This window comes from Panthera onca, chromosome D3 (genome assembly GCF_046562875.1).
Source record: "Panthera onca isolate mPanOnc1 chromosome D3, mPanOnc1 haplotype 2, whole genome shotgun sequence".
Classification (NCBI taxonomy): Eukaryota; Metazoa; Chordata; class Mammalia; order Carnivora; family Felidae; genus Panthera; species Panthera onca.
Window position 1 is genome coordinate 642,228 of NC_138350.1, and position 21,795 is coordinate 664,022.

The window sequence follows — 21,795 nt, forward strand, 5'->3', positions numbered from 1 at the left end:
AGCAGGGGTCCGAGGGCGCCGTGGGTCACCCATGGCGGCATCGCTCCAGAGGGGAAGAAGTGGGCCCAGCCTAGGGGGGCTGCGGTCGCCTGCCCTCTCCTGTGGACCAGCACCGTTTCCCCCACATAGGCACTCAAGTGCCAGGGCCAACACTCCCAGAGCGGAAAGGCCTAGAAGGTGGCGGCGGCACGGTTCACACCTGCCTGACCCCACCCACGAGCCTGCACAGAACCGACAGGGAAGATTCCAGCACTGCGGCCCTCAGGTCAGCAGGGCTCCGGGGCGGGGCGAGGGAGGGGCGGTACAGTCCACGACAAGCCTCCGAGGCCCCTTCTGCAGCCCCCCGAGAGAGACCCCTTCTAGAGCAGGGACTCCAAGGAACACGAAATGGTGTGAGGGCCGGGCCGGCCACGGAGGCCTGGACGGCAATTAAGGCGAGCGCGGCTCCCCCCACCCCCCAAACACACATCACACAGCATGGCGAGCCGTGTCCAGGCCCTGCACCCCTCCCCGGGCAGCCCCTCCCCGGGCTGCTCTCCTGGTGCTCAGCAGGTGTGCAGTAAAGGGAGGCAAGTCCAGATGTGCAGAAAACCACTTGTGGGAATAAGTCAGTTCACGTATGACACACACTCACTGATGCTGTTATAAAAATAATGGCACGGCACTTTTTATTTTCTTTAATCAGAAAAATAAGCCCCGCGTTTCTGGGAGGGAGACCCGGGTGAGGACCAGATGCCTGAGGGCCCTGCTCTGGGCGGACCCCACACCCAGCCAGCCAGGACCCCAAAGGGCAAGAGGGGTGGGGTGGGGCACCTCCGGGGCCTTCGCAAACAGGATCAGCACGCGAGTGGCCGTCGCAGCCCCGTGAGACTGGGCGCACAGAAGGCTGGCGGGAGCACAGCCGGGCCACCCTCAGGGGGCTGATGCTCTCCAGAGAGGGCTGCGGTCCCCTCTCCCAGAGACCCTCAAATCCCGGAGAGTCAGAGCTGAGCCCTCGCCTCACGCCCAGGACTCCGGGAGCACCAGTGTGGGACTGCCCCGAGCCAGGGGTCTGGGGTGAGGAACGGGCGACCCCTGAGCACAGGTGTGGGGTGGGCGGAGGGCAGGCAAAGCCCTGTAGTGTGAGGTCTGTCCCAAGAGGGAAGACCCTGGGGGGCTGGCAGCTGACGGCTGCACAGGCTGAGTGGGAGGCCGGGAGGAGGCGCTCTGAGAACAGCCCGGGGCCCTCCTGGTCCAGAGCTGGGGGGATGGGACACTCTGCCTCTGCTTCAGTGCTTGGCCTCCTTCAGTGGAGGCGGGGTGGGGGGGGGCCCTCCTTGTCACCACCAGTTCCTAAGTGGCCACAGACAGCCTGAGCGCCCTTGCGTCCGTCCCCTCCCTGCATTCACAGAACCGGGAGGTGGACACACATCCCCACCCTGGGCTAGAGGGGAGGCGAGCGGGACCTGTGGCCAGGCCCCAGCGGAGCCCGCTTCCGGCCTAGGGGTGGGGGATGCGCGCTGGCTGGCTGGGTTGGGGCCCAAGGAGCGCCAGGCCTACAGCTGGCAAGCCCCACGGCACGTATGCACACACACCACGTACATGCACGCACACGCTGCACACAAACACTTGAGGGGCAGCACACACCTGGGGCGGGTGTGCACAAAGACTCCGACACAAGGACACGTGGGCACTTCGGAGGCACAGAGGCACCGAGACCCCCTGCGAGAAGCCTGAGCCCTCGGGGGCAGCCGTGTTCGCTCTCTTAGGGGCGTGTACATCACAGGGTAGCGGGCACGATGGGGGGGCGGGTGTGGCGGGGGGGGGAGCGGGGGGGAAGATGCTGGGGGTCCTCTCCCCTCCTCCTGGTGCAGGTGGGCCTCAGCCCGGTGGCGGCTCTGCAGGGGGCTGCCTCTGCTGAAACCTCAGTTTGCAACCACGAACGGCCCGGCCTGTCTGGCGAAGGCCTCTGGCCAGTCTTGGCGACACAGGTGCCCAGCACAGCCACACCCAGGGTGGTACAGAAACTGGGCATCAGGCTCCAGGGCTCACGGATGGGGCCTGGCGGGCCACCGCAGGGGTGGAGGACCGAGTCCGTCGTGACCTCAGGGGCCTGCAGGGCCGGCCCGCTGCCAGGAGTGAGAGCTGGGGCTGATGGGCCCGCACCAGGTCCAGCAGGGAGCGCCGCGGCTGGCTCAGGGGCCCCAGGAGGGGCCGGCGGGGCGGAGCAGGCCGGCCCAGGAGTGACGGGCGCTCAGGGATGGGGAGTAAAGGCTGGGGTTTGCAGGGCTGGCCGGGGCCCAGAAGTGACTGCAGGGGCTGGCACGGCTGCTTTGGGCCCAGGAGTGGCCGCTTTCGTCGGCAGGGCTGTTCTGGGCCCAGGAGTGGCCGCTTGGGCGGACGAGGCTGTTCTGGGCCCATGAGTGGCCGCTTTTGTTGGCACGGCTGTCCGGGGCCCAGCAGCGAAGGTTTCGGGGGGCCAGGGTGCTCTGGGGCCTCAACTAACTGCTGGGGCTGACTGAGGCCCAGCAGTGACCCCTGGGGGTGGCTGGGCTGGCCCAGGAGGGACCTCCGGGGCTGGCACGGGGCTAAGAGCACCCGCCGGGGGCAGCAGCACTGGCCCGCAAGTGAGGCAGCGGGCCGGCGGCGTGGACGCAGCAGGAGGAGTGACTGTAGGGGCCGGCCCCGCTGTCCTGAGGACGCCCGGCTGGGCTGGCCGCGGAGACAGGGAGCCACCCATGACCGCAGGGGCCGGCAGCGGTGCCAGAGGGCCAGGAGGGACCGCAGCGGCCGGCAGAGGTGGCACGGGGCCAGCAGGGACCGCAGGGGCCGGCAGAGGTGGCACGGGGCCAGCAGGGACCGCAGGGGCCGGCAGCGTTGCCTGGGGCCTAGGAGCCCCCAGCGCGGCCGGCAGGGCTGAGCCAGGAGTGACCGCTGGGGCCGGCAGTGCTCATCTGGGGCTGGAAGCAGCCGCTGGGGCCGGCAGGGCTGACCCGGGCCCAGAAGTGACCGCCGGGGCCGGCAGGGCTGTCTTGGGCCCAGAAGTGACCGCTGGGGCCAGCTGCGCTGACCCGGGACTGGCGGCTGGGGCCGGCAGGGCTGCCCGGGGTCCGGGAGAGCCCGACGGGGCTGGCAGCGCTGACACGGGGCTGGGGGTGACCCCTGGGGCTGGCTGGGCTGGAGCTGCCGCTGGAGCTGGGCCGGGCCGTTCTGGTCCCAGTGGCTGGCTGGGAGCGGCCCCCCTTCTGGGGAGCACACCTGCTGGAAGAAAGAGCACGTGTCCACCCGGGCAGGCGTGCCTGCACACCCCCCGACCAGCCCGGGGCCCGGAGACATGCTGCCCCTGACCAGCAGCCCAATCCCCAAGGGAGCTGAAGGGGAGTGTGGAACAGCGAGAAGAACCCCTCTCTGAAAAGAAGGCGCGAACCAGCGAGTCCCCGAGGAGGAGAGCAGCTGCAGGACCGAGCCGGCACCCGGGACACAGCCCCTTGGTCCCCGGCTCCCCGTCCCATCCCGGCTGGGCTCTGGGGACAGCGAGGACGGCCCCTCCCGCCACGGGGGGAGGCCCCCGGGCGGGGAGGGGCTGCGGAGGGGCTGCTCCCCGCACCTGGACCCCTGACCGCGAAGTCACGTGCCCCCCCCCCCCCCCCCACAGGTACGCTGCGCTCCACAGACGTCCAGCAGGCGGAGAGCACCCAGCACTGAACCTGGCCCCCCGCGCATTACAGACACGCCGGACACCCCGTGGTCGGCGGAGCCTGACAGACGCGATGGGGAAACGGGGCCGGCCTAGCAGCGGGTGCGCCCTCCTGCCCCGAGAGCACGCTCCCCCACCCCCAGTGCCTGCGCTCCCGGCCCGGCCTCTCCGGCTGGGACCCACCGGGGGCGGGTCTTCCGTCTGCTCGGGCCCCGGGCTCACGGTGAGCAGCTGCCTGGGGCCCCAGTCCACGTGTGCCCTGCACCCCCTGCCCAACAACGATGGAGCACGTTGCCAGGCGGGCCCGGATGCCGACGGTGGTGTCCAGGTGCTGGTGTGGCCCCGAGGGCACGGAGACCGCGGTTCTGAGTGGGGGCGGGGCCCGGGGCTCACCTGCTTGGTGGGCTGCAGGGGGACCTTCTTCTTCCCCCGGTCGCAGGCAGGCTCCAGGTCCTGCTCAGGGCTGCCCATCTCCAGGGGCCGCCCGTTCTCGCTTGGTTCTGCAGACGGGCAGTTTTCTGACTCACGGGGCTTCTTGGCAAGGCGACGCTCCCATTTCTCCTTCCGCTCGTGTGGCTTCAGGGCCATGTCCTTCTGCGAGTGAAGAAGGACAAGGCCGGTTAATTGGCAGTGTCATCCCTCCAGTGACACCGTGTCAGGCCATGCCGTGCTGAGGGCGGGCCCCGGGTGTGTGACCGCACCCGCCTGAAGGCGCCAGGCCCCCCTGCTGGGATCACAGCTCAGGAGGAGGGGCGGACGGGGCGGGGAAAACTTGGGTGGGCCTGTCAGGACAGGTGGGGGGCAGGGGGAGCTGCAACAAAGCTGCATAAGGGAGCAGGCTTCCCAAGGGGCACCACCTGGTCACGGGGGGCCCTGATCCTTGGCCCAGAACTGGGCGGGTGCCGGGACCAATGGCTGCACCGGCCCTGGTGAGGCGCAGCCCCCGCCTAGGGTGCCCTGGGTTCCGGAACTGCAGGCCGTGGCCACAGCACATGACGACCGGCCCCTGGGGCAACCCGGGGATCTACCTGCCCGCCCAGCTGCACGCAGCCTGGCACCCTGATATCACGGAGGCCCGTCTTAGGAAATCAGTCCCAGACTCGGCCGGGTGTGCAGACCTCCGGGGACCCCAGGCCCCTCCCTAGAACGGGGACTTGTGCCCATCTCGTTCGTAGCTGCGCCTGGTGCCCAAGGCAGGGCCCGGCACGCAGCGGGTATTTACTGAGCATATGCCGTGCAGATGCCAACAACAGCAGCCGGCTCTCTCTCGTGCCCCCCGCGGGGTCCCCGCACCCAGCACACCTGCAGTCCGGCCAGTGAGCCCAGAGCCCAGGAGGGCCTGGCATTGCTCGGTGGTGGGCAGGTAGAGTGTCACCCGCCACCCTCCCGCTTGGGTCCGTGGGGTGGGGTGGGGTGGGAGGCACCGTCCCCACTGGGCTGCCGAAGAAGAGGGAGGGAACCGCAGAAAGGGACCCGGAGGGTTCTGAAAGCATTCACCCCAGGGGGAGGGGAAGAGGGCCCGGATGAAAGTGATGCCCATGGCGGAGAGGCTCCCCCACGTCCCAGGTGACACCCTCACGTCCCCACAGGAAATGCTTCCTGAGGCCTCTGCTCTCGGGTGGGCACCCGGCCACCGCCAGGCCTCAGAGGCCTCAGCCCACCCGGGCAGGTGGCAGCAAGAACCAAATTCCCAGTCTGTTGCGGTGCCCTGGCCTGGCGACGGAGACAGGGACACGCTGGTCCTCGTCCGGCGAGGTCCTCCGACCCAGCGCCAGCGGCCCCACCAGGCTGGCCGGACTAGAGCCGTCTGTCCGGGCACGGAAGCTCCCGTGACTGTCCCGCCCCATGTGACTCCACAGCCTGGGCCGGGAGCAACCACGCACATGTGGGGGCGGCAGACCCCCCTCACGTAGGGGGGGACACCCCACGCCCCCAGGACTCTCCTGAGGGGCCCGAAATCACAGTCACACGGACGGAGGACAGCCCCTCAAAGCCTCTCACGTCTGAACTGACGCTAAAGGCCGAGCGTGCACCCTCCTGCGCCCCTCCCCGCTCCCTAGGGCCAAGGGGCAACGGGAAGGGAGAGGGAGACCAAGCTGGCACCCGTCCTGGGACACCTCTCGGTCAGGGACTGTCCCTCGCTGAAGCTCTGCCCTAAGTCTGATGCCCACCTTCACCCAGGCTATAGGGCTCTGCCCAGAGCTCCGCGGGCTTGTGCCACAGCAGCGAGTGGACCCTCACTTCCCGGACGGGACAGACCCTTTCCCACGCCCGCCCTCTGGAATCTCAGACCCCAGGGACACCGCGGGTCGCTGGCGTGTCTATAGCCTGTCCTGGAGTCCTGGGCACAAGTCCTCGTGCCCCTCTGAAGCTCTTGGCGCCCCTGCTTATCTCAGCACACAGGGGCCCCACACCCTGACATGGCGGCCCTGCTCACACCGAGACCTCCGCGCTCCCTCCCTACCCGTGGGTATCAGGCGGACTCTGGACTCCGTGCCCCCCCCCCCCACATCTGCATACACAAAGCAGGTGCTCAGCACTGACTATGCCAGTCCAGGCACCAGTGACCAGCTCAGAAGGGAGTTGGCCCAAAGGGACAGGAGGGCAACCCAAGCAGGGGAGCTGAAGGGAAGGGCCCACTTGAGAGCTGCTTAGGGAGGACCCGTGGGAGCCGCCCAGAGAGGAGCAGCCAGTGCAAAGGCCCTGAGGTGGCAAGGAGCTCCATGCTCCCTCTCTCGTGCCTGCCTCCCTGGCTCATACAGCCACAGGCGTCCCTGGGGAAGAAAACCGAGGCAGTCCCTCCAGGGACGGGAAGGTCTCGGTAAAGACCGCAGCCCGCTCTCCACGTGCAAGGCTCTGAATAGTCATGGGCTCCTGGTGCCCCCACAACACACGAGTGCCGTGCCTCCTTCCAGATAGTCTCGCTCCAACTCGTAGCTTTCAGCCTCCTGCCCCGGGTCGCCGTTGCTGCTAACAGGCCGTTCCCTCCCACACAGGCCCTAGAGAACAGCAAGGCCCCGACCGGATGCTGCCAGTCAACTGCAGGGCGCCAGAGCCTCAGAACCTCACCGCCCCTGCCTCGGACACCCTGCCCGGCCCCAGCCTCCCATCGCGGGACAGAGGGTGGGCCCAGCAGGCTGTGTCAGAGCCCACAGTGCTGTAGGGGCGTATCGGCCAGGGCTTTCCGGAGAAACCGAGCGGCAGGGCACGTGTATGTGGGGAGCCTCGCTAGGGGGAGCCGGCCACACAACTGTGGGGGCCCAGATGCCCCGAGGTCTGGTGTGGATTCCCTCCCCGGGGCCGGAGAAAACCCCTGTCCCAGCTCGAGGCAGCAGGAAAAGCCGGGCCTTTCTGTTCTGTTCAGGCCCTCGGTCGATCAGATGGGACGCACACACACGGGGCAGGGTTCACAGATGTACGTGCTAGCCTCGTCCAGAGACACCCTCACCGAACGTCCGGGCCCCTGGGGGACGCCGACCGTGTCAGGGCAGGTGCGGACACAACCCCAAGTGTGTGTGGACACGACGAGGAGGGCGGGAGTCGGAGGCATCCCACCACGCACGCACACGCACAATGCTCACACAGGTACACACTCGCACAGCCCGGGGGAGTCTCCGAGCAGGACGGGGGGGGGGGGGGGGTGTCTCTGCCAGGCCCGCCCTGTGCCGTAGCCCCACTGGATGGGCTCCGGGGCCCCACCCGGCTCTCCATGCCCGGGTGTGCGCACACCGCGCGCCCGCCATGGGCCACCCACACCTCCGTACCGCCGCAGAGAGCAGCCAGTCCCCCCCCACCCCCCCCCACCCCAGATTCCTGGGGGCCGCCTCCTCCTGCGAGAAGTGGGCATCCTGCCACTGCGTGACTCCACACGGCCACACGGCGCGCTCCTGAGTCACGGTGAGGTGAGTCCCCCGCAGCCGCTTGTTCTGACGGAAGGAGCAGGAACGGCTTCTAGGCCCTTCCCACCAGGTAAGCCCACAGACACGGTTTCTGGCCCGGGGGCCAGCCTCTGAAGCCCCCCCCCCACCCCATTGGAGCCCTGGGCGGAGAACAGGCCGGCCGCGGGGCACGCCATCGGCACGAGCAGAGCCCGGCACGCGGAACCCGTGGGAACGGCCTGCCCCTCGGGGACACTGGGCTGGGCTGGGATCCGTCTTTCTAAGGAGCACTTGTCATCAAAACAGACACAGCAGGATAGATGGACGGAAGGGCAGACGCGCTGCAGAGCACGTGTGGTGAACCGTCAACCGCAGAGCGGGCCGTGGGCTCCACGAAGGCCTCCGTCTAGGCCCTGCCTCCGCCCCTCTGTGGGTTCCGGAATGGCCTCGGGGCAACTCCAGGCCACCTCTCCAGACACACCCAGTCACCACATCTTTCACGAGCCATTCAACGCCTCACACTTTCTGTTAAACCCGCTATGACACTGTTTGTGTCTTCTGAACAACAAACCGGGAAACTAAACTGTCACAACCCTTGAAGTATCAGCGACGGGGCCTCCCCCCCGCCTGGACTTGGTCCAGCTCCATCCCGCCCACAGCCAGACACCCTCGCTTTCCTGGGCTGGAGGCCACGGGCCAGTGGGGGCAGGTGAGGCCCTCGGGCAGGAGCTCCCGTGTCTGGAAGAGCACGGGAGTCGGGAAGGCGCCTGGCCGGGGCCCCGCAGAGGGCGAGCCGGCAGGCGGCGGGCCCCGGCGACACCACAGGCTCCCTCCTGGCTCCAGCAGGCAAGAGGCCTGGTGCCGCACCGGGATCCAGAGGCGGCCGCCCCCCCACGCAGCCACTGCCCTGAGAGTGGCCCCAGGCATCTCTGAGCTGTGCGTCCTGGGGGCTCCCAGCCACAGGACTCAATAGACCCTGCCTCGGGGCACTGCTGCGACGTCTGGCTGGCCCTTTCCTGGCACCGCAAGGCCGGGGCTGGCCCTCCCTCGCTATGCTGACCCTGACCCCGCGCGAGGCTGGGCCAGTTCTGGAGGCTCGCCCAAGCCCAGGTGCACGCTGCCAGAGTTCTGCGCCCTCTGAGCCTGCTCTGGCGGTAGTGCTGCCCCCGGTCCCAATCGCGGGGCCCCCCTCATCACCCGACTGGGGCAGCTGTGCCCAGACTGTGCCGACCGCCCCGGGCGGGGCCTAGCCGTCACAGCGACGACGGCCCCACCAAGGGCCAGGGCACGTCCGCAAGCAGAGAGACCCTCTGGAGAGATCCGCAGGGAGGGAGGCCAAGGCGAGCAGCGGGCTGGCGTCCGAGCCACGGGACACGCGGTGCGCTGCTCGGGGACCCACGCCACGCACCCGGAGGAGCGGAGCGCGCGCCCTGCCGAGGCCGCAGCGATGGTTTGGGGCGAGCCGGGACCACCTCCAGCGGTCGGGGTCAGGGCCGGGTCATGTGTTCACGGGCTGCCTTCCGCCCACGGACCCGTCTGTGAGCCGCACGGACAGAAGGGCAGACGAGGCCAAGCACGGCGGTCCCCCACCCTCGAGGCCTGAGGCAACGGCCCCACGGCGACGCTCCCAGCGCCCCCAGCAGCAGCGAGGCCCCTGGTCCCCCCCGGGCCACGAGGGGGTAGGGGTGCTCGGTGGCGTGAGACCAGTGATTAGATTTTCGTGTAGCAATTTTATGGGACTGTTTTTAGCTCCCCTAACCGTTCTCACTATGCAGTACCAGTAAGATCTCTGACTGCACTTCGGTAAACCGACCGCGCACAGACACGAGTCATTATAGCCGGCAAACACAGACCCAGAGTCTCTCTCACCGAGGGCTGAGGCTGCCAGTTCCTACGTGGGCCAGGCCCCTCCAGCTCCCAGACCCAGCAGGCAAAGGCATGGTGCCGCAGCCAGGTGGGCGCCCCCTCCGCTCCCGGAGCTGCGCTGGGGCCTCTCCCCCCGCACCTGGGTCTGAGCCCCCAGGGTCACAGAGAACCCACCCTTCATTGCCAAGCACGGGCACCCCCTCGGTGGAGTGGAAGGCCTGGCCCACCTGGGACTCACCCTCCCCGGCCCACCTCCCCACCTCCCCGCCCTGCCTGGCCGAGGCTGCTGGTCTCCCAGAACCTCTGGGACTCAGGGCCTCCAGCAGACCTTGCTGGCTCTCAGTTCTGTCAGCAGCTCTTCGTTGTTCCAAAAGCTCAGGCCGAATTCCACCCACTGCTCACCTGGCAGGCCGTCATCCCTAACCTGGAAGCCCTTCGGCACACATGCGCCCCAGGGCCTTGGCACAGCTGTTCCCTCCACCCTGGCATCTATGTGGCTCACTCTCCTTCACCTGTTAAGTTCTGAATCAAACTTCTCCACCCGCCCGCAAGTAAAACCCACGCCCTGCCTGCTTTCCGCGCCATGAGTCCCCCTCTCTGGCCCCAGGGCAGAGACCACAGTACAGGTGTCTCCTTCCGTGTGGTCAAGAGAGCGCATGGTTCCGTGCAGGGTCTCTACCCAAGAAGGACCACCTTCCTCCCCCACCTCAGCTACCAAGGAGGCAGCTTGTCTACTGCCCACCAGCAACTGCCCCCGCCCCGCGCCGCCCCCCCCCCCCCCCGAGTTGACCAACCAACCATCCCTGTTGTCTGGGACCGAGAGGGTTCCCTGGATGTGGGACTCACAGTGCTAAAACCGGGGAGGTCCCAAAGAAACGGGAGGCCCCGTGAACCAGAACAGCAGCACCCTCCTATTACAGACCACCTTCAGCAGAGTCACAAAAAAACTGGAAGACAGGTGGGGGTGACAGCGTCCCTCTGCCGGGCCCACCTTCCCGCCCCGGGCCCCCCGCGTCCAGGTGCAGCAAGGCCTGGGGCACCGCTGACACCCGCCGCTGACCACCGTCCAGACGCAAAGGCCGACGGAGATGGCCTGGAAGTCCCTGCGGGCAGCGGCCTCCACCCTGGCATGGGGACCTCGGGCTCTGATGCTGGGACGGCACTCCTCCCTGACCCGTCCCCTCCTCGGTGCACACCCACACCAGACGGACGGCGCTCCCTGCCTGAGAGGCCCCTCAACCCCCCGGTGCCGTGGCTACTCGAGCGTAACCCTGCCCTCGAGGACCGTCCCCTAAAGGCCTCACAGACACCTCGGCTGCTCCAGAACCTTCCAGAGCCTGCCTCGTGAGCCTTGGTCCCTCTGGGCCAGTCGCCTGCTAGCTCACAGCACTCCTCCTCGGCACCCCTGCTTCCAGGCGCCGCTCACAGGGTGTCCTACACGCCGGGACACCCGGCGAGGCAGAGAGCCGGGAGCTGGGAAGCGGGCCAGCAGGGGCAGGACAGCTGCCCGCAGAACCACTGCAGCCTGCCCTGCGCTCTAGCGGGGACCCCCCACCTCAGGCTCTGTGAAAACACTCCGTCCTTCCCATGTCTGTGCAGCGCCCATCAGCCATCACACGCTGCGTGGCTGCCGGGGCAGAGGAGACCCACCCCGTGGCCAGGGACAAGTGGAACAGATGCTGACGGCGACAGGCACTCTGATCAAGGCATGGAGGTGGAGGAGGGCGGCGGGCACAGAGCCCGGAGCAAAGAGGGACCCGGATAAGGGACAGGCAGACCCCGCTCCGGGCCACCCGCCCAGGTCTGCACCTGAACACCACAGACGCACCCTCCCACGCCCCCGCACGCACACCCCGCTGCAACCCCACTCTGTGACCCTGTGCCGACCCCCCAGGCCGCCATCTAACCCACATTCGACGGATTTTTGTGTTCACAACCGCTGTCCCGGCAACCGGGTTTGGAGGTCAGTCTCCGGCCAAGTTCCTCCCCAGCCCTCCGCACACAGACAGCACGCCGTGCACCAGCCCACGACTGCCGGAGCCGGCCCCAGGCTCTCCGCCCTGCGAGCCCCCCTCGGTCTCTGGGACCTGCTCAGCTGTCACACACGGTGGGGGCTGCCCAGGGAGGCCAAAGCCAGGGCCACTGTTGCTGAAGTGTCTCCTGCCTCTGTTTTGTCCTGTGGTGGGGGACAAAGAGAACAGACCTCAGGGGCAGCTCAGAGAAGGGCTCCGGAGAGGGGACAGGGAGGGGCCCAGGACCATATGGCAAAAACTTTTAGCTCATCACCCCCACTTTCCAGATGAGGAAAACAAGGCCCAGAGCAGGCAGGGGGCTACCTAGGGGCCACATGGCGAGAAAGAGAACTGAGTTTAAACCGGGCATCTGGACTGGGCTCACTCAGTGGGTGGGGGACAGGGGAGGAGTCAGAGGAAGCATCCTGAACTTGCTCCTGGGAGATGGGCCCGAGCATAGCATGTGCAAAGGCCCTGAGGCGGAAGTGTGTGGGGCCCCAGGTGAGGGGGTGGGCAGGGCCGAGCCTCACGGAGAATGTGGGTTCATTCCATGGATGACAGACAGGGGCCTGCCCTTAGAGGATCTGGGACAGGCAGAGAGATGACCTCAGGAGGCAGGGGCCCCCGGCTTTATCCAGGAGACGATCTACATGAATTCCTGACAAATCCCCACTGTGCTACAGATGGAACCAGGTGCTGAGGGGGAGGCATGCAGCGTGTGGAACAGCACTGGCTGAGGGCTAGCCAGAGGCCTGTCAGGGTCTGACAACCAGTACGTGGGTTTGGGGCAAGGGGCCAGAGGGGACAGCTGCAAAGGGTAAGGTCAGAGAGCTGATGGGTCATGGCAGATCCCGAGGGTCCCTGTGGGGGCTCTAGGTCTGAGGGGCGGGAGCCCTAGGGCCACATGAACAGCCTTCCCCAAGGCTGGAGAGTGTTTGCGGGGGGCGGGGGGCGCACGGCAGGTGCTGGCCACTCAAGGCAGCATGGCACCCGGCGTGGCCATGCAACCCGTGGCCTCCAACCCCAGCCCCCCTGAGGTGCACACACTCGTGCCCCATGCCTGGTTTCAACCCCATGCCGGCTGCAGACTGACTCCCCTTGCCTCAGCGTCCTTGTCTATACAGCGGCGACAGCACGGCTCCCGCTGGAGGAGCTGCAGGGAGGTGAAATGAGCGAACGCCTCATCTGGTGCAGAGGAGACACGGCACTCTGCCCTGACCTCGGCCCTGGTCACCGTCCTCCTGACCCTCGTGACTTTCAGCACGGCTGCACCTCGGGCTGGGCTCTGGCCTCCTGCTCCTCCCTGGCAACGGGGTACAGGCGGCAGCCTTCCGGCAGGGCCACCCCCGTGCCCACACAATGGCTGCCCTGCCTCTACGACCACCTGCTGACACCCCGCTCTCACCAGAGTGCCCGCCTTCGTCCAGGGCCCACGGGCACCTGCAGCTCGGTCAGAGTGTATGCGGCTCCGGCCAGCCGCGTGGAGTCCAGGGAGCGGCCCGCCCCGAACAGCTGCTCCGAGAAAACAGCAGAGCCGGGGCCCCTGCAGGGCCTCACTCGGCTGGAGTCTACGCTGGGCCGCCGGGAGGGTGTGGGGAGGGACGTGGATGTGCCCCCCTGGCCTTTCTGCAGGGGGGTCCTTCTCCCCACGCACACACCACTCCTGTGCTGGGCTGGGCAGCAGGGTCCTGGTACACAGTCCTGGGGGGCTGAACAAGGCCGGGAACTCGCTGGTCAGTTTCCTTTCTTTAGCTGCCCTGGTGAACCAGGGCACCAGAACAGGCTCCACGTGGAACCAGATGCCACACCTGCCCAGAGTCCCCGGAGCACTCATTCCATGTGGGTTTCAGATTCCGGATCCCAAGGGAGAAAGTGCCTCGGGTGCCCTTGGGGCCCCAGCCCGGCCGCCCCATCAACCTTCTCTAGGCATCCCAAACCGGTTGTGACTACGTCAGGGCACCCTGGTCAGGCCTGTGCCCGACCCAGCTACTCTTCCACCAGGGGCTATAAACACAAGCCTGGTGCCTCAGTTTCCCCCTCAGTTTCCCTAAAGGGCCGACCATGGCCCCCGCCTCTGGGAGCTCCGTGAAGGGCATGCGAACCACAGCGGTCAAGGCCGGGATGATGGTGGCTCCCGTGTACGCCCTGCCCAGTCACTGTGCAGCTGCTGCCTCTCGGGCTGCCCCGAGAACATGCCAATGCCCAAGCCCACGGTGGGAGCAGTTTCCGGACTCTGGTGTCCTTCCTCCAGAAAGCAGCCACTGCCCTCCCGAACAGAATGCAGGGGGACAGGGCCTGAGGTCTCACACCTGCCAGCTCACAGGCAGCCCTTCTCAGGAGCTCCTGTCCCATGCCAGCCTGCTCCGGGGGTTGGGGGTGGAGTGCCCTGCTGACCCTGTTTCCGGCAAGCTGGTCCCACAGAGCCCTTACCCATCACCTGCTTCCCCATCCCAAAGGGAGCTGACACGGGTCTTGAACCAGCCACCAGCAAATGAGGCTGGAAAGCTGGGACCCCAAGTGTTCTTTCCAGGTGTGGGAGGAGTTGATGATTCTCATGCCACTCTGTTCCAGGGCACAAGGAAAGATGCAGCGGGCACGAGACCACATGGCAAGGCACTCAGGGACAGCCTGCTGTCACTGGGTCCAGAGAAGGAAGACAATCATCACACAGGAGGGTGAGTACAGCACACGGATCACTTCTGGTGTGAGCGCAGACCTCTCCCAGGCGGGACACAGCAGCCACACGGAGTCCAGGGGAAGCAGGAGCCCCGCCGGAAAGGACGGGGCCCCCACGCGGTGCCGTGGAGGTGCTGACAGACGCCACAGGGCAGGAAGGGAGGTAGCAGGGATGGCTGCCTCAGTGGCCAACGGGAAACCTAGACGCTCTGCCGGGAAACTCTCAGAACTGAGAAGGAAATTCTACAAAGTGCCCGGGTACAAACACTGAAGCAGCCAATCAGAAAGCAGAACAACCCAGGCCCGAGGCAGGACAAGTCAGCAAATGCACAGACCCTCCGCAGGAAGAGACCCGTACCACGGTCAAGGACAACGGCCTCCCACGTATCAAAATGAACAGAGCACCGCCACAGCCCCGCCCCAGGTCTAGGAGCTTCTCTCGGGAAACAAGCACACAGGAGGTTCTGGGTGGGGGACACCTGAGTCTGCAGGGCGGGGCGGGGAACAGACGGTAAGCCGGGAGGGGCTGGGGCGGCCTGGACACAGGAGTTGAAGACTCCCTGCCAGGGAAGGGGGTATGTGATCGGACAGTGAGTCACCCTGACAATTGGGGAAAGAATCTTCTGGGCAGGGGACAGAGCAGACAACAAAGGCCAGAAGTGTGCCAATGTGTGTGTCTGAGGATTCTCGGGGGGGGGGGGGGGGGGAGGGGGGTCAGGAGTGAGGGGCTGGCTGGGGTGGGGTGTGGAGGGGCCCCAGTAGGGGCAAGGTTACTGAATTAGAAGTTTAGAGCAGAGAAGCTGATGGGCCCAAGAGGCCAGGGGGGGCGGTAGGGACAGGGGCCAGCTCTGTGAGCTCATGAGCATCTGCTGCCCGCTGGGGCGGGGGTGGGGGTGACCATCTTGCAGCAGGCCCAGGACAATGGAGGGAGGGGGTGAGGCCCTGTCCTGGAGCTCCAGGACGGGGTTTCCCTACGTGTAGGCCTGTCCTCCGCTCTGTCCACGCCACAGAGCTGCTGCCCCAGACGGGGTCTGCGGCACACAGACGTTCACAGGGATTTACACACGTGCCCAGACAAGGACACACCACAGACGTGTGTATCCACATGTGCGCGCGCACACACACGAATATACCTCGGACGTGGACACGCTACACACACGCACCTGCCGTGGACCTGAAACTCTGTCTGGAAGCTCAGAGCGAGGGCAGAGGGAAAGTGGGCTGTGGCCTGCCGCAGGGGTGCCCCCACGGCCCGTGCTGCCCCTCCCGGCCAAGCCCACTGGCCGGAAGGGGAGGCTCCACCTCCCGGTGTAGCGCGGCTTCTTCCGGGCACTCGAGGGCAGCTGCCTCTGCCGCCGTCGGTCCCGTGCGGGGCCACGGTGTGGGCAGGACAGGCAAACTGAGGCCCAAGACCCTCACCTGTGCCCAGGGGTGGCAGGGACAGCAAGCTGGCCACCAGATACACAGGGCCACCACGTATCAGGAGGACCACGGCCACCTCCACCGCGCCATGCCACCGTGCGTGAGCGTTCACCCTATGGCCTCACCGCCCACGACAGGCGTGTGCGGCGAGGAGTGGACCCCTCCCAGCCTGTGCGTAGTCAAAGGCTCTGCAGACCGTCGATGCCCACGGAGCTCAGACGGGGCGGCCCTTCCCCAGAGGTCAGGCAGCGGACCCAGGGCGGCGTGGGCACCTACTGCCACTCCTGCAGCCCGGAAAGGCCATCCCTTTAGAAGTCACGCAGACCACTGCCCTCTCTGCTCGAGCTCAGATTCATCCCAAAGAACGTCTAGAAGACGCAACACAAGTTTCGGTCGAGACTCAGGAGGTGTCTGTGGTCTGGTGCTATGCTGGGCAGATCCCAGGTGAGAGCTCGGCCACCCTGGGCTTCAGTCTCCGCATCTACGGAGGGCTGTGTGAGGACAGCGCCCTCGGCCGTCCGCGTCACCAGCGCTCCCGTGACACACCTTCCCACAACAGGGCGCTGACCCACAGGACAGGAGAGCCCAGTCCACACTCCCACCCCACACCCAGCACACTGCTGCTGTCCAGGCAAGGCAGCGGGTGTCCACGCGGGCAGAGCAGGCCACGCCACGGCTCTACTTCCACCCAGCTGGGGGGGGGGGGGTCCCCACCTTGGTGGGAGCAGCCCCTCCCCAACAGCAGTGGCCCTCAGGAGGACGGGGGAGCGACCCAATGCTGGCCCAAGCAGGTCCCAGGCTTGGGGCTGTGCCTGTGTCCCATGACTGCAGGCAAAATGCTCCCCCTCTCTGGGCCTCGGTTTCCCCATCTGGAGAGTAGGAGGCAGCCTGGAGGAGGTGCTCTGGCTGGTGGGCATGGACACTCCTCTCGGCACCAACTCGCCTTTGTCCCCCTTATTGGAGGGATGGGCCGGGCGCGGCACACGGCCCCCTAGATCAAGGCCCCCACCTGCGGGACCAACAGCGTGGGCTTTTGCACATGGACAGCGGGGCCACATCGTGACCCCCCGCACTCCTGGCCCTTAGCAACCAGACCTAGCATGACTGTGTGCCCCTCGCCCCGGGGGACACTGAACCCAGCTTGCAGAGAGATCACTACCACGGAGCGCCCTGCACGTGGCCTAGGGGAGTTCTGGCACACCGCACACCCCTCCCACGGGGCCACCGCCCATCAGGACTGAGGCAGCCTCCCCCGCCTGCCTCGAAGCCAGTGGCCCCAGCATCCTAAGGCTGGGAGAACTTGGTTATTTCTGGCAGAAATGCACACACACCCCTGGACAGCACTGGGAGCCGGGCAACCAGGCCAGGACCACCTGCCCACACAGCCATTCACCTGCTGATTTGGCCACAGGGAGGCCGGGGCAGGGTTTCTCAGCACAGCTCTGTGTACGGCTGGTCGGGTTACCTAGACAAGGCGCAGTGATCGGTGGGGGAAACAGAATTAGAGAAAGGAAGTCACCTGTTAACCACAGCTAGAACTTTGGGTGTTTTCCTTTTCATCTTTACTCTCGGGCACGTACCTCTTAGACACACACGCAGGAGTGGTGAATAACCCTCTCTCTCTAGCAAAAAGGGAGGGACGTAAGAGTACACATCTGTGTGCGTACATCTACACAACACGCTCTGGAAAGGCCAGGAGCTGGTGAGAAAAGTTACTGCGGACGTCTGGGCCGGGGCTGAGAATTTTCTCAGGACAACCCCTTTTCGCTGATACCGACCTTTGAACCAGGGGCAAGTGTCTTGCTGTCTGAAATCAAATTAACAAAGAATTACACAGGTGCCGAACCAGAAGGGTGGTTTCCGCCGGGTGCCAGCGGTACACGGCTTTCTCAAGAGCTGGGCACCGACAGGGTGTGGAGGGAAGGGCCGGCGCACAGGCACCCCGAGGAAGGTGCTGGCAGGCGCACGGCAGGTCTGCAAAGTGAATCTCCCGGGGGACCTAGGGGCTGGTACCACCTGACCTGTGGCCTAAGGGTTGCCTTTTGCATTAGGGAGGAAGACCCAGGCAGAGCATTTCAATTCTGCCCTGGCCTGTCTGTCCTCCAAGGGCCTTCCCCTCACCTCTGGAGACAGAGATGTCACAGGAACCAGGATGGCAGGAAACATCTACCTGTCCCCAATGTTCCCGGCTGGTGAGAGCAAAGACAGCTTCTGTCCCGCTACCAAACCACAAGACCCCTGTTCCACCACCACCTGCTTCCTGCTCCCACCCTGTTAAACGGAGAATCAGAAAGTTGACGAAAGACGAGGGCTCAGGAGGGCACACCCTGGCCTCGGACGCCGAGCTCCGGCCATCCAGCCCCGGACTCCTGTGGGGACAACACCACGAGCCAGACGGGACCTGGGAGCCCTCTCCTCAGCCAACAACACTACTGCCCCACGCGTGTGGCCACGGCATCTCACAGAAGTGGCTTACATCCTCAGCCACACGGGGCAAGGACTTGTACTCCCTTAGGGGCAGACACGGGTGCGTACGGGGCGGGGGTGCTGGAAGGGTGGGGCCAGGGGCTTGCGGGGGCAGGGTAGGCCGCACCCTCAGGACAAAGGAAAGGAGGACTCCTGGACATTGGCACTCTCCAAATGTCCTGGGCAGGTCTACCCGACATTTGGCCGTTCGTGCCCCGGGGGTTGGCAGCTTGACACTCACGGCACGGGGCCTCAGTGTCCCCAGCTGTACCACGGAGTTCGGGGACAGACTCAGAACGGTGTCCGCTCGGATACGTGTTCGCTGTGTGCTAGTCACTCGATGCCCTTATGAGTTATCTGAATTCTGGGGAAAACCATTACGCTTTAGCAAGAAAAGAGCCCGAACAACAGAGCCCAGCTAGAAGTTGTGACTTGTGCAGAAGCCCCGTACTTTCCAAGGCAGGCGGATCCCTCCCGGGCTCAGCAGGGCAGAGAAAGGGGCCTGCTGACGTGGCTGTATGAACGCCAAGCCGAAAGCAGGCTCCGGCCCTCTGTGACCTGACCGGGACTGGTCCGAGCCCCCAAACCCACAGCTGCACTTCCAGTGTTCCTGATGCCAGAGGGGCAGTTACAGCCAAGGCCGCCGCGGGCAGCGCGTGCAACTGGCGGGCTTATGTCAGCGGGGCGCAGCGGGGCCCCTGGCGCAGCCTTCCTGAACAGCGGGGTCTGCTCTCGCTCCTTCACTCCGCAACACGCACGGGGCAGGGGAACTCACGAACGACACACAAGACACACGTGCTGCCTGCTCCCTCCCAGCCTACAAGTTCTGGTGGGGAGAGAGCCAACACGGAGAGCGAGTAAATCACCAGATGGCTTCAGACAGAGAGTGGCCACTGAAGGAAGGAAAGTGGGAGATCGACAGGGCAGAGGTGGGGAAGGAGGGACGCCCCTTCAGAAGGTCGGTGGGAGGGGGGGGGGGGTCTCTCTAGGTGACATCTATGCTGAGACACGAAGGCTCCTGAAGACCTCGGCAGAGGGGACAGCAGGAACAGGGGCCCCGAGGCAGCAGAACCTCACAGGGGCTAACAAGCTGGTTCGAGAGGACGTCGGGTGGGAGAGGCCAACCGGATGGTTGCGGAGCCTTGGGGACCAGTTAGGGTTTTGCTTGTTCCCCACCTGGCGGGGCAGGTACACGTGCAGAAGGTGGCTGGCGTGAGCACTCTCAGAAACCACAGGACACAACTTGGCCACCCCTTCTCAGTTCGGAGCTGTGGCATGTGCCACCCCCCCAAAAAGCGTCTTAGCTGGGGACCCCTGGATCCGGGAATGATGTCAGGCCCCCTAGGGATGCAGGGGTGGGGGGGGGGGGGCTGCGTGGTGGGTGTAAATGCCCCGCCTCTGTGCATCCGCCTGCCCAGACAGAAAGCAGCAAACCTGTCCCTGGGCCACCTCTCCTTGGCGGCCAGCGTCTGACACTCAGAATGTCCACAGACCTGGAGGACCTTAGGGACAGGGTGCGCTGCAGGGGCCTGCAAGGTAGGCCTGTCCCCTCTCCCAAAGCTCAGCCTCTGACTGGGGATCCCAGGCCACTGGCCCCGAGGCCCAGGAAAAGGAAGGGGGCTGTGAACTGAGCCATCTCTGGGACCCCAAACGCAGCAGATGCCGGCCTTCCCAAATAAGAGCTGCATGGGGCCCCTGCAGGGTGTGGGGCTGGCCAGCACGCCTACATCGCTCTAGGAGACAGGGGCTCCCCACTCGCCCCAGTCGCCAGATCTCTGACAGTCAGCATTCCTGTCCTTCTCCACTCACCTGGGTCCATGCAAGAAGGGCAGTATTTGCTGAGCAAATAAGCCAGAGGATAACTCGGCCATACAAGCAGTATTTTTTGCCACCCTATTTACCAGCCGGTGAATACACAACCGGGAGGGAGGTCTTAGATACTACCCCTCCCCCTCCGTCTAAACAAAAACCTCCAGGAGGACGAAAGGAACAGGAAGAATCTCAAAGTATCCATTCCACGACTGCCTTCACCACCGCCAGCAGCGCTCCCCTCCCCGGCACGTCCTGGGCCGGATGAAGTGAGATTTTGCTAAAAGAAACAGCTGAAAACAGGCGAGTGTGCAACCAGACGGCCTTCGGTTTGGACAGTGTAATTTAGACACTCTTCTCGCTCGCAGCTCCAGACACGAACACCCGCTGCATCCACCGCAGGCGGCCGGGCCCTCCCGGAGCCACCTGCGAGGCGCGCGGGCCCCGGGCGGCCCCGCGGGGTGGGTGTGCCGCCGCCCCAGGCGCGCCCCGCCCGCCGCCCCACCTACCTCCAAGGCCTCCAGCGTGCTGAAGCTGGCGATGGCGAAGCCGTCGATGACCTCCTCCTCCTGCGAGCTGGACTCGCGGCGGCGGCGGCGCGGGGGGCGCACGGCGGCGGCGCGGGGCGGGGGCGCGCGGGGCAGGCCCGCGTTCTCCTTGCCAGGCCCGGGCTCGGTCTCGTCGCCCGACGACGCGCTCTGGTCACGGGCGTCGCGGGCCGCCTCCCGGCGCCGGCCGCGGTCCCGCTGCGCGCGCGAGCGCCGGCTCTGGCGGACCTTGGCCTCCATGGTGCGCGGTGACCTTGCGGCCGCGCCGTCGGGCTCCCGCGCTCCCGCTGCCGCTGCCGCTGCGCTACGCGGCGCCGCCGGGCTCGGTGCGGGCCGCGCGGGCTCGGGCCCTGGGCGGCGGCGGGCGGCGGGCCGGGCCGGGCATGCCGCGCGGGGTTCCTCAGCCCCGGGCCCGGCGCGGCCTGGGAGCCCCGGCGCGGGCGGCCGCGCGCATCGGCGGGGCGGCCGGCGCTCAGCGGCCCTCGGCCGCGGCCCCGGGGGCGCGCCTCATTCGCGGCGGGCGGCGACGGCGGCGGGCGGAGCGCGGGCGGGGCGGGTCCCGAGCTGAGGCGCCGTGGCTCGTGAGGCTGAGGCGGCTGAGGCGGCGGCGGCGGCGGCGGCGGCGGCGGCAGCGGCAGCGGCGGCGGAGCCTGGAGCAGATAACAACTGACGTACTTCCGCCCGGCAGCCAGCGCCAGAGGAAGTGGGCGCTCCGGCGGAGCCCAGAGCCGGCCCCGCCCAGGCCCCGCCCCGACCGCGCCCCGGCCCCGCCCCCCCCCCCCCCCCGGCGCGCCGCGGGCCCGACCGCGCCAAGGCTCCGCCCCAGGCGCCGTCCGCCCCGCCCAGGCCGGCCCCGCCCCGCCTCCTTCGCCCGAGGCCCCGCCCCTCCATGCCCCGCCCCGCCCTTTCAGGCTCCGCCTCTCGGGGAGGGAGCTGGGAGGCCCCGCCTCTTCCCACCCCTATGCCTGCACCTGGACAGGCGCGTCTTCACGTGGGAGGTGCCGGGTCCAGGGGGTCTCTGCGCCTTTCCAGGCTGGGTCTCATGCCGGAAACGTGGGGCCTCTCCAGCCAAACCAGACACGTGGGCCGATGGGGCAAGCTCACCGTCACACCCGGGCTGGGGGCTGTGGTGGGGTGCGAAGCATGGGGCTTCTTAGTCCCCGCTCCCGATGGGGAGGGCATCATCAATGCCACTGCTGATATGGGGGCGGGGGTGGGGTGTTACTGGAGGAGTTCTCGCAGACCCCTAGAAGTCCTGCCCACGTGTGTAGGGATGTGCGTGGAAGGGGAACGGACCGCCGCGGCCCAGAGAGCGAGTGTGTGAAGGCCCAGTGCACGTTTCCCAGCCTTCCACTACTCCGTCCCCCAGTCTAAGCCGTCTCTCCGTGTGCCCCCTGCCCCTCTCCCTGGGGGTCTCCTGCAGGCTCTCAGCTCCAGGTAGC

The 21,795-nt window shown here is 66.7% G+C and overlaps 1 protein-coding gene across 11 annotated transcripts in view; it reads right to left on the minus strand.

Moving 5' to 3' along the window:
* FBRSL1 (fibrosin like 1) overlaps positions 1 to 20,775 on the minus strand; it is a 78,792-nt gene extending 58,017 nt beyond the window's left edge. For 4 of the 11 annotated variants that reach the window (XR_013551427.2, XM_078435988.2, XM_078435984.2 and 1 more), the window contains exons 1-2: positions 20,315 to 20,731; positions 4,070 to 4,270 (exon numbers count right to left, since the gene is read on the minus strand). Coding sequence is in view for 10 of the 11 variants with exons in the window: in XM_078435988.2 (XP_078292114.2) it covers positions 4,070 to 4,270; positions 20,315 to 20,593 (480 nt within the window). In the remaining variant the exon portion in view is untranslated. Of the gene's footprint in view, positions 1 to 640; positions 3,238 to 4,069; positions 4,271 to 20,314 lie in introns of those variants that run through there. The other 7 variants (XM_078435985.2, XM_078435986.2, XM_078435993.2 and 4 more) reach the window with 6 other exon arrangements.
* Between the last annotated feature and the right edge of the window lie 1,020 nt (positions 20,776 to 21,795).